The sequence below is a fragment of the Phocoena sinus genome, chromosome 15, assembly GCF_008692025.1.
Source record: "Phocoena sinus isolate mPhoSin1 chromosome 15, mPhoSin1.pri, whole genome shotgun sequence".
Classification (NCBI taxonomy): Eukaryota; Metazoa; Chordata; class Mammalia; order Artiodactyla; family Phocoenidae; genus Phocoena; species Phocoena sinus.
The window spans coordinates 80893198-80907370 of NC_045777.1; the positions used below are offsets into that span (position 1 = coordinate 80893198).

At 48.7% G+C, this 14173-nt stretch overlaps 1 protein-coding gene and 1 long non-coding RNA gene across 2 annotated transcripts; both read left to right on the forward strand.

The window, feature by feature from the left end:
* The first annotated feature begins 3890 nt into the window (after nucleotides 1-3890).
* LOC116740276 lies at nucleotides 3891-5201 on the forward strand. The gene is made up of 2 exons (XR_004345850.1): nucleotides 3891-4410; nucleotides 5050-5201. It is a non-coding gene; the product is annotated as an uncharacterized LOC116740276 (long non-coding RNA).
* A 4764-nt stretch (nucleotides 5202-9965) lies between these two features.
* On the forward strand, nucleotides 9966-13646 carry FIS1 (fission, mitochondrial 1). The gene is made up of 5 exons (XM_032607070.1): nucleotides 9966-10122; nucleotides 10971-11103; nucleotides 12453-12529; nucleotides 12917-13022; nucleotides 13333-13646. The coding sequence occupies exons 1-5, from the start codon at nucleotides 10078-10080 to the stop codon at nucleotides 13428-13430; spliced, it is 459 nt and encodes a 152-aa protein (XP_032462961.1). The 5' UTR covers nucleotides 9966-10077; the 3' UTR covers nucleotides 13431-13646.
* Nucleotides 13647-14173: the final 527 nt, after the last annotated feature.

The following is a 14173-nucleotide window of genomic DNA, read 5'->3' on the forward strand; positions in this document are numbered from 1 at the left end:
TGTTTGCCTGTGTTCTGTGAGCTGTTCTAGCAGAGTCGAATCCAAGGAGGAATGCTCATGCAAACCTTCAGTTTGTAGCCAAGTCAGACAGGAGTTACAGGCAAACTGGGGAACTATCACTTGAGACTGGCATCTAAAGTTGGGGGGGCCAGTCTTGTGGGACTGAGCCTGTCACCTGCGGGGTCTGTGCTAACTCTAGCGTCAGAACTGAACTGAATGGTAGGACACCCAGCTGGTGTCACAGAGAATTGCTCGGTGTGGGAAAACCCCACACATCTGGTGTCATAAGTGCTGCGATTGTGGTTGTAGCATGAGAGTAAAAGAGAGACCCAGGGGCTTCCCTAGTGGCTCAGTGGTTGAGCATCCACCTGCCAATGCAGGGGACGCGGGTTCGGGCCCTGGTCTGGGAAGATCCCACATGCCACGGAGCGGCTGGGCCCGTGCGCCACAACTATTGAGCCTGTGCCTTGGAGCCCGCGGGCCACAACTGCTGAGGCCCGCACGCCTGGAGCCTGTGCTCCGCGACAAGAGAAGCCACCGCAATGAGAGGCCCGCGCACCGCAACGAAGAGTAGCCCCCGCTTGCCACAACTAGAGAAAGCCCGCATGCAGCAACCAAGACCCAACACAGACAAAAATAAAAGAATTTAAAAATAAATTTAAAAAAAAAAAAAAAAAAAAAAAGAGAGACCCAACAGGAAGAGTGAGCTTTACACAGGCGGTGAGCCTGGGACTGAGATTATAGAAGAAATAGATGACATAAGATATGAGGAAGTTATACCCTAGGTCTTCAGCAGGCGGGGAGTGATTCAAAAGTTTAGTGAAAATATTATTTCTCAACTACCCTAATGAAAGCATTATCATTTGAAAACAAATTCCATGCTAACCAGATAGGTCCTCTGATAATTGACCTGATTTCTTTGAAAACCCCTATGTCCAGACTGGGGCTTCCCATCTTTAGAGAGCTGCAGCCCTTTTATTTTTCCTATAGCCGCGTAAGCTCGGTGGCATGTTGGTGGTCAAGATCAAGAGGATAGAGATAAGGGTTTAATGATTTAAATGTATAAAACGTTTCCACTCCTATAATGTGCCAATTTGTTACACTCCCTGCTGTTCAGATAATCCTGGCAAACTATACAGAAAAAGGCAGTTCAGCAGTTGTGAGCCTGGAAATAGACAAAGTAAAGCCTTCAGATGACCATAAAGGGTCCTACTGATGAGAATATGTGGACAGTGTATCTTTCTTTTTATATATGACTGACTTATTTCACTTAGCATGCCTTCAATGTCCATCTATGTTGCCGAAAATGGCAGGATTTCATTCTTTTTTTTACAGCTGGTAGTATTCCATTGTGTAAGTATCACATCTTCTTTATCCATTCCCCCATATCTTGGCTATTGTAAATACTGCTGCAATGAACACAGAGGTGCAGATAGCATTTTGAATTAGTGTTTTTGTGTTCTTCAGATAAATACCCAGAAGTGGAGATAGAAGGGTCACACGGTACTTCTATTCCTAATTTTTTGAGGAATCTCCATACCATTGAATAAAAGTGGCCAAAGTGGCCTTGTCTTATTCCTGATCTTAGAAAACAAGCTTTCAGGGACTTCCCTGGTGGCACAGTGGTTAAGACTCTGCGCTCCCAACGCAGGGGGCCCGAGTTCGATCCCTGGTCAGGGAACTAGATCCCACTGCCACAATTAAGAGTTTGCATGTCACAACTAAGGAGCCCGCGAGCTGCAATTAAGGAGCCCGCCTGCTGCAACTAAGACCTGGCACAACCAAATAAATAAATTAAATAAATATATTTTAAAAAATAATAAAAACCATTCACTTTAAAAAAAGAAAAAGAAAACAAGCTTTCAGCTTTTCACCTTTGAGTATGATTTTAGCTGTGGGTTTTTCATATATACAGGCTTTCTTATGTTGAGGTATGTTCCCTCAATACTCACTCTGTTAGAGTTTTATCATAAATGGGTGTTGAACTTTGTCAAATGCTTTCTCTGCATCTATTGAGATGATGATATGATTTTTATCCTTCATTTTGTTAACGTGATGTATCATGCTGATTGATTTCTGGATGTTGAACCGTCTTTGCATCCCTGGAGTAAATCCCTCTTGATCACGGTCTATGATCCTTTTAATGTATTGCTGGCTTCAGTTTACTAATATTTTGTTGAGGATTTTAGAATCTATGTTCATCAAGGATATTGGCCTGTAGTTTTCTTTTTTTGTGGTGTCCTTGGCTGGTTTTGGTATCAGGGTAATGCTGATAAAATGTGCTGATGAAATGTAAAATGTGTTGGGAATGTTTCCCTCCAACTAGATATTCTACTTCTCCTGGCAGCTGGAATTCATTGCTGAATAAAAACTCACTGATCCAGAAATTTCTCTTGCCTCTTTCTGATTTTTGCCTCCTTCCCTTTTCCAAATCCTAAGACCAAAGTGGTAAACAGCAAAGGCGATGTCATTCCCGAAGAGGCACTCCAAATAAATTAAATGAAATTATTCATTGTCTAAATGAATGGCTTTATGGATAATCACCATGGCTGAGAGGTAACATTGCTGTGGTAACTACCACTGCAGCCCTGTCTTTTCCACTTTAGTGGCCTGAAAGAGTAAAGTCATTTCTCCATATGCTTACCACACCTCCCCCCATTCCTCATTTCTTTTAAAGTCTTTTTCTGCCCCTGTCACACTAGTGAAATTATTCTAAGCTCTCTAGGCTCTGATAGCTATTATAAAATGTTTATTATGTGTTCCAAGTGCTTTACAATCATTATCTCATGTTCCCTTCTTATAATAGATTCACTAGGAAGGCATTAGTATTTTCATCCTGATTTTTCAGCTGATGAAACTGAAGCTTAACTAGATAAGGCAAATTGATCACAGTCACAAGTCTATAGAAAAATGAGGCTCAATTTGACTTTTCCGCTGTCCAGTGGTTCTCAAACTCCAGCGTGCATCGGAACCACCTACAGCATTTGTAAAAATACCGACTGCTGGGCTCCATCCCCAGATAGCCTAATTCTGCAGGTGTGGAGCCGGGCTCGATAATTCACAGTTCTAAACAATTCTCAGGTGATGCCCATGCTGCTAATCTGGGACTTCCCTGGTGGCACAGAGGTTAAGAATGTGCCTGCCAATTCAGGGGACATGGGTTCGATCCCTGGTCGGGGAGAATCCCACGTGCCAAGGAGCAACCAAGCCCGTGAGCCACAATTACTGAGCCTGCGCTCTAAAGCCCGTGAGCCACAACTACTGAGCTCCCGCGCCACAACTACTGAAGCCCATGCACCTAGAGCCCCGTGTTCTGCAACGAGAAGCCATAGCAATGAGAAGCCCACGCACCGCAAGGAAGAGTAGCCCTTGTTCGCAGCAACTAGAGAAAGCCCGCGCGCAGCAACGAAGACCCAATGCAGCCAAAAAAACCCCAAAAAAACAAAATAAAACACAGTTTCACATCCTTGCTCCTCAAAGTGTGTTGGAGAATCCACAGCAACGTCCTCTGGGAGCTTATTAGAAACCCAACATCTGGGGCCTTACCCTAAACCTCCTGAATCTGACTCTGCACTTTTAACAAGATCCCAGGTGATTCATGGGCACGTTGTGTGCACTCATCACATACTTTCGAGCCAAGACAGCCTCTAAAGGAGGCAACAGGTAAATTTTAATTTACAGTGGGCCTCGCTGGGGCATGGGTTAGCAAGTAGGACTTCATTCAGCCCGGGGCACAAGGGCGAGTTATGAGGTTCGAGGCTCCCAGGCCTCGGCACCGCCGCCCCCACCTCTCAGCCGCGCCGCGCCGCGCCCCGCCCCTCCCGCGCCCCGCCCCCGCCCCAGGCTTCTCTCGGCTCCGCCTCCCTACGGAGGGCGACTACTGCGCAGAGGCAGACGCCGCGCTCTTCCCCCTCGGGGCTCCCCGGATCCTCCGGATCACGGAGCACTTCTCCTAGAGCAGCCCCTGAGGAGGTACCTGTACCCACTTCTCCCATCTTAGGGTGCCGACCGAACCGCCACCCGGAAGTGCAAACGTCTCCGAGGTTCTTAGCGGCTTTTTTAGAACGCCTGCCGTTACTCTTTCATTCACCCCACGAACGATTCTTGGGTGTCTGACCTTTGGCAGAGAGATGAACAAGACACGGCCCCTGTCCACGTAAAGGATTGTAGGACTGGGTGATAAATGCTGTACCTCCTAGGGGCTGGAGGCGCGGGGGCCGGATAGAAGAAAGATGTCCCGGAGGGTAACGGCCCTGAGCCCGGCTGCTAGTTGCGGGCCACGTAGGGGCTCAGGTGTTTGGTGGATGGAGATCTCCGGTTGGAGAACATTCCGGGTGGAAGAAAGGTGGCCGTCCCACGAAAACTCTCCGTGTGCAGGGTGCGTGGGTGCCTGGAGATGAAGCTGGAGAGGTAAGCAGAGGCGATCCTGAAGGGCTTCGTATGCATAAGAAATTTAAACAATGTCCTGAGTAGTCTAGACGGTCGTTAAGTCTGATTTGCACTTTAAAATGCAGCTGGCAGCCAGGCTGGGTTGGAGGAGGAAAACACGTTTAGGCTGTTAGAGAACGGCGACAGAACGGAGGCAGAGGTGATCTGACGCCATGTATTTATTCGTTAGCTGTCTTTTCTCGTCCACTAAGATGTAACTTACATGGGGGAAGGACTATGTCTGTTTAGTTCATTTCTCTTACCCAGCACTTAGAAGGGTGCCTGGTACACAGTAGACCCTTAACAAATGTTGGTTGGATGGATGAATAAATCAATTTGCGGTTGATAGGACTTCCTAACTAATTAAATAGTAGATGAAAGTGGGAAGTAGAAGAGACAGATCACTGAAGATTGGAAGAACACAAGTAGTGGAACCCTGTTCAGTGGGTGTTTGCTGAGAACTTCTCCTGGGCTGACCACCGACAAGATGCTGTAAGGCAGAAGTCCAGAACAAGCTCCAATTTCTGGTGTAGTCAAGGGAGGGAATCTGCCACCAAGTACCACTTCTAGGTTTTAGTTCCACCAACAAAAAATGTCCGTTTCTCTTCTGCCCACTCACAGGACTGAATTTGAGAAGTACATACTTTGTTTTGAGTATTATCGGCCACAGACCTAGAATCCAGATGACTATGACTTAAAGGCTGTTTATTATTATATTGATGTAACGTAATATTGATGTGCCATCATTTAATAAAACCATTCCTTGGTGCTTTTTTTGTTTGTTTACCTTCGCAGATATGCAGGAATGAATATCTTTTTTTTTCAATAAATTTTCTTTATTCAGCATTACATTTTTTTAGATTTACCATGTTGACAAATGTGTCTGTACTTCATTCATTTTCAATGTTCTATATTCATTTCTATGTGTATATACCATAAAGTATTCATTCTTAAATTCATATAAAAGGTATTTGGGTTGTTTCCAGTTTGAGGGTTTTTTGCCCATGTGCAAGTTTCTCACTAATGAATAGCTGGCAGTGGAATTCCTAGATCAGAGGTATTCATATCATTTTTTTTTTTGAATTTTATTTTTTTATACAGCAGGTTCTTTTTTTTTTTTTTTTTTTTTTTTAATACGCGGGCCTCTCACTGCTGTGGCCTCTCCCGTTGCGGAGCACAGGCTCCGGACGCACAGGCTCAGTGGCCATGGCTCACGGGCCCAGCCGCTCCACGGCATGTGGGATCTTCCTGGACCGGGGCACGAACCCGTGTCCCCTGCATCGGCAGGCGGACTCCCAACCACTGCGCCACCAGGGAAGCCCAGCAGGTTCTTATTAGTTACCTATTTTACACATATTAGTGTATACATGTCAATCCCAATCTCCCAATTCATCACACCACCACCCCCATCCCCCCACCACTTTCCCCCCTTGGTGTCCATACATTTGTTCTCTACATCTGTGTCTCTATTTCTGCCTTGCAAACAAGTTCATCTGTACCATTTTTCTAGATTCCACAGATATGCGTTAATATACGGTATTTTTCTCTTTCTGACTTACTTCACTCTGTATGACAGTCTCCAGGTCCATCCACGTCACTACAAATGACCCAATTTCGTTCCTTTTTATGGCTGAGTAATATTCTGTTGTATATATGAACCACATCTTCTTTAAGGAATGAATATCTTCATGTCTTTTCTTTCTTTCTTTCTTCTTTTTTTTTTGGCTTTTGTTGAATATTTTTTCCTCACAGGAGTAGATTACTAGTTAAATAATATTTTATCTTATAGCTCTTACTATATATTGCCTGATTCTCTTCCAAAAAGTTAATCATGGCAACAACGATATCCATTTATGCAACAGTTACAAATTGAGTATCTACTGGCGCTAGGCATTGAGCTCCAGGAGCATAAGATGAGCAAGATAGACAGACTCTGCCCTCCTGTCGCTTCCAGTCTAGTACAGGAGGGTGGCATTTATCAGCTCATCACACAATAATTAGAAACTAACACATAGTGTGAACTAAAAATACAGGCCGCTTGCCAAGAGGCAGAAACCAGTTTTACAACAATCTCAGCAGCACTGGTGGTGGTTTGGGGGGTTTTGTTGTCAATTTTACTACCGTATTTTACTAAAAAAAATGGTTTGTCAGGATTGTTTTGCCTGTTTTGAATTAATCTGAATTTTTCCTTCCTCATTCATCTACTGCTTAAGGGAAGTCCTCTACCATGCAAAACCAAAAAATTACAAATTTACACCTACATTTTTTAAAGATGAAAAACTAGAGAGTACTTACAAACTTGTCATATCCTTTCTTTCTATTTATTCTTTAACTGACTCTTCATCTCTGAAGCTGAAGCAGGACTCGGGTTTGAATCCCAGCTCCTCCACTTCTAGCTCTGTGACCTTGGGCAGATGACTTAAGCTTTTTGAGCCTGTTTCCTTGTGGGTCAAACGGAGCTCATACCTTCCTGGTATGATTTTGGACCACAGGTCATGTGTGAGCATTCCTTTATGGGGGAAGAGAAGAGACGAGAGCAGAATGAAGTCTCTGGCTCCTGGTGGATGTTATTACCATACCCAAACCAATACTTGTGTGGCTCACAAAAACACAGGGCAAACTAAGAAAGGAATGAGCGGGTTATCGTTTTATATTCTGAAAATGTAGGACTGGTAATGCTCTACCTCTCTACAGGAGACCTCACCTAGTCTGATGCCCGGGAAGGCCTTCCCTAAGAGCCTTAGCGCTTAGAACTGAGGGTCAGCAGGAGCTCACCAGGTCACTCAGGGCACAAACCTATCTGTCACCCTACCTCCCTCTCACACTTCCGATCCATCAGCAGACCCTGCTGACTCTCCCTTCTGACCACATACCCTGAACCCCTTTTCCCCCACGGCTGCTGCGGTAGACCATGTCACCACTGCCTCTTGCCTGGGCCACCACAGCAGCCACCAGAGGGATTCCTTTATGATGGATCATTTCACTGTGTTGCCCAAAACCCTCCAGTGTTTTCCCATCACTCATCAAATTAAATCCAGATTCCTTCCCAGAGTCTACAAGGCCCTACATGATCTGCCCCTGGCTACCTCTCTGCCCTCATTTTCTAAACAACTCGTGTGCGTTCCTTCCTTAAGGCTTTTGCACTTGCCCATTTGTCTGCTTGGAATGTTCTTCCGCCATTTACCTGCATGGCTCATTCACGCCCTTCAGTTCTCTGCCCAGGTGTCACCTCTCCAGGGTGGGCTTCTTAGAGCTCTCCTCCAATAGTAGCCTCTTCTCTCACAATCCCTTTCCCCTGCTTTATTTGTTTTCAGAGCATTTTCAACTCCTGTCATTATTGTGTTTTTAGTTATTTACTTGTTCAAGTATTTTTTCTGTTTTCCCCACTAAAATGCAAGTTCCATAAGAACAAGAACTTTATTCAGCACTGACCCCTAGCACTTAAACAGTGCCTGGCACATAGCAGGTGCTCAATGAGTATTTGTTGAATGAATTAAATCATGAACGAATGGATGAATGAACGAACCATATAAACAAAGGGGGAGGGGAAAGATGCTCCAGATAGAGGGGACTGCATGTGCAGAGGGCCTGTGGCCACTGGGGGTTTCAGAACTGAAAGAAGGCCTAACAGGGAGAGGCAGTGATGGAGAGATGAGGCAGAGAGGTAAGCACAGAGCAGACTAGAGAGGACCTTCTAGGCTTTGCTACAAGATTTTGGCCTTTATTCTAAGGACAATGAGAAGGCATTAAAGGGTTCCAGATAAATTGTGTTTTTATAAGGTCCCTCTGACTGCTGGGTGGTAAATTGACAGTAACGGGGCAAGAATGAATGCAGGGGACCAGTGAGCTGGCTGTCAGTGTCTCCCAAGGCAGAGATGACAATGGTTTGCATTTGGATGCTGCTTGAAGAAGATGGAGAAACATAATTTGGATGTAAAATTAACAGGCACTACTTCTTATCCCTGTGATCCAGGGTGGATGGCTATGCTAACTAGACCAGAGAAACACAAACTCAGACTTAGGATGTCTTCACTGGCACAGAATTGAGCCATGTGAGTAAGGCATTCCTTTTCCCCCCACAAATACACATTTAACAAACCCTGATGGAGCTTTTGCCACGTGCCAGGCCTGTGCCAAGAACTGCAACAGATACAAACATGGATAAGGGGCAGCAGGCCACCCGAAGGAAGTAACATCCTGATAGAAATAATGCCCTTTTGGCTTTCTTATATTCCCTGCCTTGCTAGTAGCTGCCCTTTGTGCTCGGTCCTGTTTTCACCCATCTGCTTCGTATTCTGTACATCTTTTTACCCTCTCTGCTTACCTCAAAGCCCAACCAAAATTAGAAGCTCAATACATCTTTGAATGAATGTGAATTTTTCTCCTTGACTCTTATGGAGCCAGTTCCCTAAACTAAGGTTTCTCTCAAAGTTTACTGAGCTCATATCACAATCATTTCAACCGTCCAAGCCAAATAGAGAAGAATAACTTGCCAACTTAACTCACAAGGCTATTATGAGGAAAGAAAAAAAAAAATCAAGGGGTCTTGCAAATGGGAAAAGTGTTTGCATGACAATCCCCTGCACTTGCACTGCCGTCATTACTGTTGTCGGCTTTATTTCCTGTTTATTCAACGAATATTTCTGGAACGTTTACCTTGTGCTCGGAGCTGGAGATGCACGGATAAACAAGATACAGTCTCTGCTCTCATGGAACTTACATTCACATGTGTACTGGAGCACTGTGGGTCAAGGTAAAAAGAAATTTGAAAATCACTACCTACCCAGTCCCATCACTGTACAGAACACAGATGCCAGAGTGGCATGCAGCATTTCCCCTTTCCATGCTTTGTTGCTTCTCACTGCCAAGCTCCTTATCGTCCACGACCCCACATGGCAGGCCTTTCCCCCTTGGGTACACCCAGAGGATGCTTTATTAAATAATATTTAGAAGACTGGACCCTCTCTGCAAGCAGTGGCAACTGCTTTTCTTTAAATTCCCATTGATAGTATCCCCCATTATTATGTATTCCAGTCCTGGGTGTATGGTTAAAATATCAGTTTTCTTTCCTCTTGCATTATACGAGTCAGCCGGGGCCCTGGAAACCCTGGTACTAGTTATGATTTTCTTGCAGGCACTGAAAAATCACGTAGCCTCTAGGGTCCTAGATATCTGGGAGGGGAGAACGGGGGGCGGGGAGCAAGGGAGGGTTATACTGGTTCCTAAAATTATGTGATTCATGCCCAGTTCCCCACCTTCTCTTTTCGCTGTTTTCAGTCTGGGGACTAACCACCAAGACACAGTCTCAGAGTTTAGTGAGGCAGCCTCCGTACACGGAGGCACTCGCAGGGTACCCGGGAAGACGGGCTTGAAGACTGGTCTGGAACCGCGCGCGGCCTGCGAGCCGTGGGCGAACGAGAAGGGCCTGTTGGAGCATGCGCATCAGTGATCCCCGCTGCTCCGCGGCGGCGGCGGGAGGGACGGGGTGGGGGTGGGCTCGCGGGGGCTACGTAAAGCGATTGGCTCTGCGCAGCGGAGGGCGATCCCGCTTCCGCCGGGCGCCGGAAGTGACTCTCCGCCCCGGTCAGTGGGCCATGGAGAAGGTGGCACAGTAGCGTCTGAGTTGTGAGCATTGCGGGGCCGGCGGCCATGGAGGCCGTGCTGAACGAGTTGGTGTCTGTGGAGGACCTACTGGTGAGGCCCGGCCCTGAGGGAGGGAAAAGGAAGATTCGGAAGGGCGGGCCCTGAGGAGAGCCCGGGTAGGGGCCAAACCCTCTTCCCAGCATCAGCTTTGCCTAGGGAAGTCGAACTACGGCTCCCGGCAGCCCCTGCAGCGTCCGGCTCCTGCCCAGAGGTTCCACTTTGCCCCAAAGGCTAATGGGAGATGTAGTTTCCTGCGCCACCACGCCTCAACCTGGGGGCCTGGAGTTTGACGGGTGCTGAGTGCATGCAGGAGCTAGGAGGTCAGGGTGCGGGCACCCGATTTTGAGTGCTCCTAAAGTGGCAGGGGGAACACAGTGACCACCTTAAACTTTCATATATTAGTCGCAATCCGGCACGGTGCTAATGACCTTTCAGGGGAAATCTCAATCTTTGTAGCTCTAGTAGGAGGTAGGCACTATTTTCCCGTTTTTCAGATAAGAAAGGGTCCAGACCGGCAGGGTGGGGATGGGAGAAGCAGTCTCCGACGAGGGACCGCGTGGGTTGTTGTTGTGCAGTTCTGACAGCGTGTTTACTGTTCAGCCTTTCGGGGTCAGCTGCTCCGGGAGCGGTGCCTGGAGCCGCCAGCAGGTGGCATCTCCAGTCGGTACCACTAGGGGGAGGGAAGCAGAAGGGGGCCAAGACAGCCCACCACTAAAAAGCAGAATGCCTGGGTCCCAGCGATGGAGATGGCAGAACCTGGGGTACCAGACCCCAAGACCCGCAAGGGGAATGTGGCAGAGGGGAAGATGCAGAGTAACGGGGAAAGGGACACCCAGGTCCTGCTACAGTATGGCTTGCTCCCTTCACCTCTAAATGACTCCTCTCCTCTCCTATGGCAGAAGTTTGAAAGGAAATTTCAGTCTGAGAAGGCAGCAGGCTCAGTGTCCAAGAGCACGCAGTTTGAATATGCCTGGTGCCTGGTGCGAAGCAAATACAACGATGACATCCGTAAAGGCCTTGCTCTGCTGGAGGGTGAGGTGCTAGGCTGGCTCCCCAGCTCTCCCCTTCCCAACTGCCATCGTCCTCAACCAGTGTTGGCCTGGCTCACTCCCTCCATCTCAAGTTCGGGGATCCTTTTTCAACATGGGACCTCTAGTGCAGTCACCTCACAGTTATTTACCAGTAAACACACTGCAATAAGGGCTATACTTAGCCTGACTTCCACTGTACTTTTGGCTTGCCACCTCATCGATGGTGGTTTTGCCAGACAGAGTCATAGCATGACCGTCCCCACTGGACTTTGGTGATCTGGTAGTCTAGACATAAGGAAAGTGACTTGTCTCGGGTCACACAGCTGGTTGATCTATGGCTGAATTGGGACTAGAAGCTCCTGCTTGTGTGTCCCAGTCCCATGCTCTTTGCCCCCCACCACCACCGTGTTGCTTATCTAGCAGCTGTTGTTGAAAACCTTTTGGGGGGTGGGTGGATGTGGAAGAAGTACAGAAGACGGTTCCCAAGACCTGTGAGCACATGGTGCTTTTATGATCAGAATCCTATTTCCTGCTGGTTTTGGATGGGTCACCATTTTTCAGAGGCCACAATACTTGACCTTTAAATTTCTCTGTACCCCCTTTCTCTTGGTCAAGTAATGGTGTATAAGCAATCACTGTACTAGCCAAGGATGCCTGTTGTAAATCCATAAAAGTAAGACTCTTCCTTAATGCAAATCATCTCCGCCTCCATTTGTCTATTTCTCAGGTTTCCTCTACAGCAGGGCACAGCTGTAGAATTGGTCTCTAAACATTGCCAGTCTAGTTGAGGAGACAGTACAGACACTTGGGAAGATGTGTAAACACCTGCAAAACCACTTAGCAGCAATTCTAATGCAGAGTACAACTGAACACATGAGCCTCTGGGAAGTCACTGAACTAAGAGTCAGGTGGGGTCTTTCAGGGAGGGGTGACTGAAGGTGAGTTTGGAGCTGTTTTTTTAAAGGGGGAAGGAGTGCAAACTGATTTTGAACACAATTCTGGTCAGCAAGCTGCTGTAGTTAAAATACACAGCAGATGCCACAGCTGAGTAGAGATGCCTTTTGGCTTCTCCGGTGCCTTGATTTCCTTTCAGTTCACTTGGATGAACCAAAGTTGACTGTAGTGTTGATACCGGGGTGTGGATCACTGGGGCATTGGGGCAGCTGGGGTTCATGCTGCCCCAGAGCTCTGGCTGGGAAGCCCGGAGTGACCGGAGCCGAAATGGAGGCTCAGGACAGTGACTTTCTCCCAGGATCTTATAGGTGTTCAGGGAGTGGAGGGGGTCTCTGGGACACAGGCACTAGGAAGGGAGAGAAGGGGTTTTTACCCTCTTCCCTCCCCCCTCCCTAGAGCTGCTGCCCAAAGGGAGCAAAGAGGAGCAGCGGGATTATGTCTTCTACCTGGCTGTGGGCAACTACCGGCTCAAGGTAAGGCGGAGAGCTCCTTCAGCCCCTCCACCCCGCCTGGGTGGCCGAGCTCCCTCTCATCTCTCTCTCCCCCGTCACAGAGGTGCAGGGTGATAGCAGGACGCTGAGGGAAGGTGAGAGACAGAGGATCCGGTGCCGAGGGTGTGGGGAGCAGTGTGACGTCAGCAGTGGGGTGCAGCCCCAAGCCTTGGGCTGTTATCTCCCTTGGCTTATCAACCCCACACAGTTGGGGTAGTTTGTGGACTCTACTCCACTGGGTGGGGCTGGAGGGAGGGAGGGGGTGGAGATAGAGGGAAGAGCCCTGGGGCCAGCAGAGGAAAGGCCCTTCTGATGGGTAGGAGGAGGGATAGAATTCTGAGGGGTGTGTGTCATTCTCCCTGAGTGTAGGAATATGAAAAAGCCCTGAAGTATGTACGAGGGCTGCTGCAGACAGAGCCGCAGAACAACCAGGCCAAGGAGCTGGAACAGCTCATCGACAAGGCCATGAAGAAAGGTGAAGGCCGTCCTCTCTGCCCTTCTCCCTCTGTCTCCGTCCACCCCCACCCTCGTGTCTCCCTGGCCCCCAGCATCCCCAGACGCCTCTCAACTCTGTTAAGTCCTCCTCCTTCCCTCTTGCCTGGTGCCTTCCAAGCAGTTCCTCTCCAAACCCCCTTCTTTCTCCATCCTCAGGGGTCCCTCACCCATGACTCCAGATACAGAGGCACATCCTCTCTTGAGGAGCGGCGGGCAGCAAGATGGTGGCTGAGGTCCCTGCAGGGACTAGGTTTTTGGACTCGTGACGGTCTCCCTTTTCCTCTCCCCAGATGGTCTAGTGGGCATGGCCATTGTTGGAGGCATGGCTCTGGGCGTGGCGGGACTGGCTGGACTCATCGGACTTGCTGTATCCAAGTCCAAATCCTGAACAAGACGGCGTCTGTGCCTCTGCCTGGGGACAGACACGTGGAGCCCATGGAGGACACTGGAAGAGAGGCCCACCTATCTTCACCGTCCCTTTCTTCTTCTGCACCTGTCACTCTCCTCTGTGACCTTCAACCTCCTCTCCCCTGGGACCTGTCCCCTAGCCCCAAATCATGTGTTTTGGGATGAGTGTAAATAAAATTGGGCTTTGGCTTGGGAACCTCTGTGTCTGTGTTGAGGAAGGGGCAGGTTCTGTTGGGCCCAGGGGTGGGGGTCATGCATGGGCCTTCCCTGCTCTGTGCCCTCCTACTCCTGCCCCCCAGGCTGGTGTGGGGTTCTCCTTTGTCCGCTGAGCTGCCCAGACCCTACACGCTTCCTCTCCGCACCCCGCACCCCGCCCAGCCTAGCCCAGCCGCGTCCTTGGGCAGCGGCAGGCGGCATAGGGGCGTGCCCTTTGCCCGGATGTAGAATCCTGAGAAAAAGCAGTGACCAGAGGCGGAAAGGGCAGAGCTGAAGGGACACCATCTCCTCTGACCCACTCAGCTGCCTCTCAGCGTGTGGAGTTTTCCACACCAGGGGGGCCCCCACTCAGTTTTCCTCCAAAACCTCCACCCTTCCCTCCCCTTTGTCTTCCTGCGCCCTCCCCTTCCTCCCCCCCCCATCCCACTCCTTAGAGGAGAGGGGCCATGGTTGGGGGAAGGAAATGGGCATTTGGCGTGGAGTCGGCAGAGGTCTTGGGAGAGGTCA

What these genes read in the sequence shown, in the direction of transcription:
- FIS1 (XM_032607070.1), top strand. Translation starts at nt 10,078, where the DNA reads ATGGAGGCCGTGCTGAACGAGTTGGTGTCTGTGGAGGACCTACTG. An exon ending in TGTCTGTGGAGGACCTACTG is followed by an intron (nt 10,123 to 10,970) that starts GTGAGGCCCGGC and finishes CTCCTATGGCAG; the next exon opens with AAGTTTGAAAGGAAATTTCA. An exon ending in AGGCCTTGCTCTGCTGGAGG is followed by an intron (nt 11,104 to 12,452) that starts GTGAGGTGCTAG and finishes CCCCCTCCCTAG; the next exon opens with AGCTGCTGCCCAAAGGGAGC.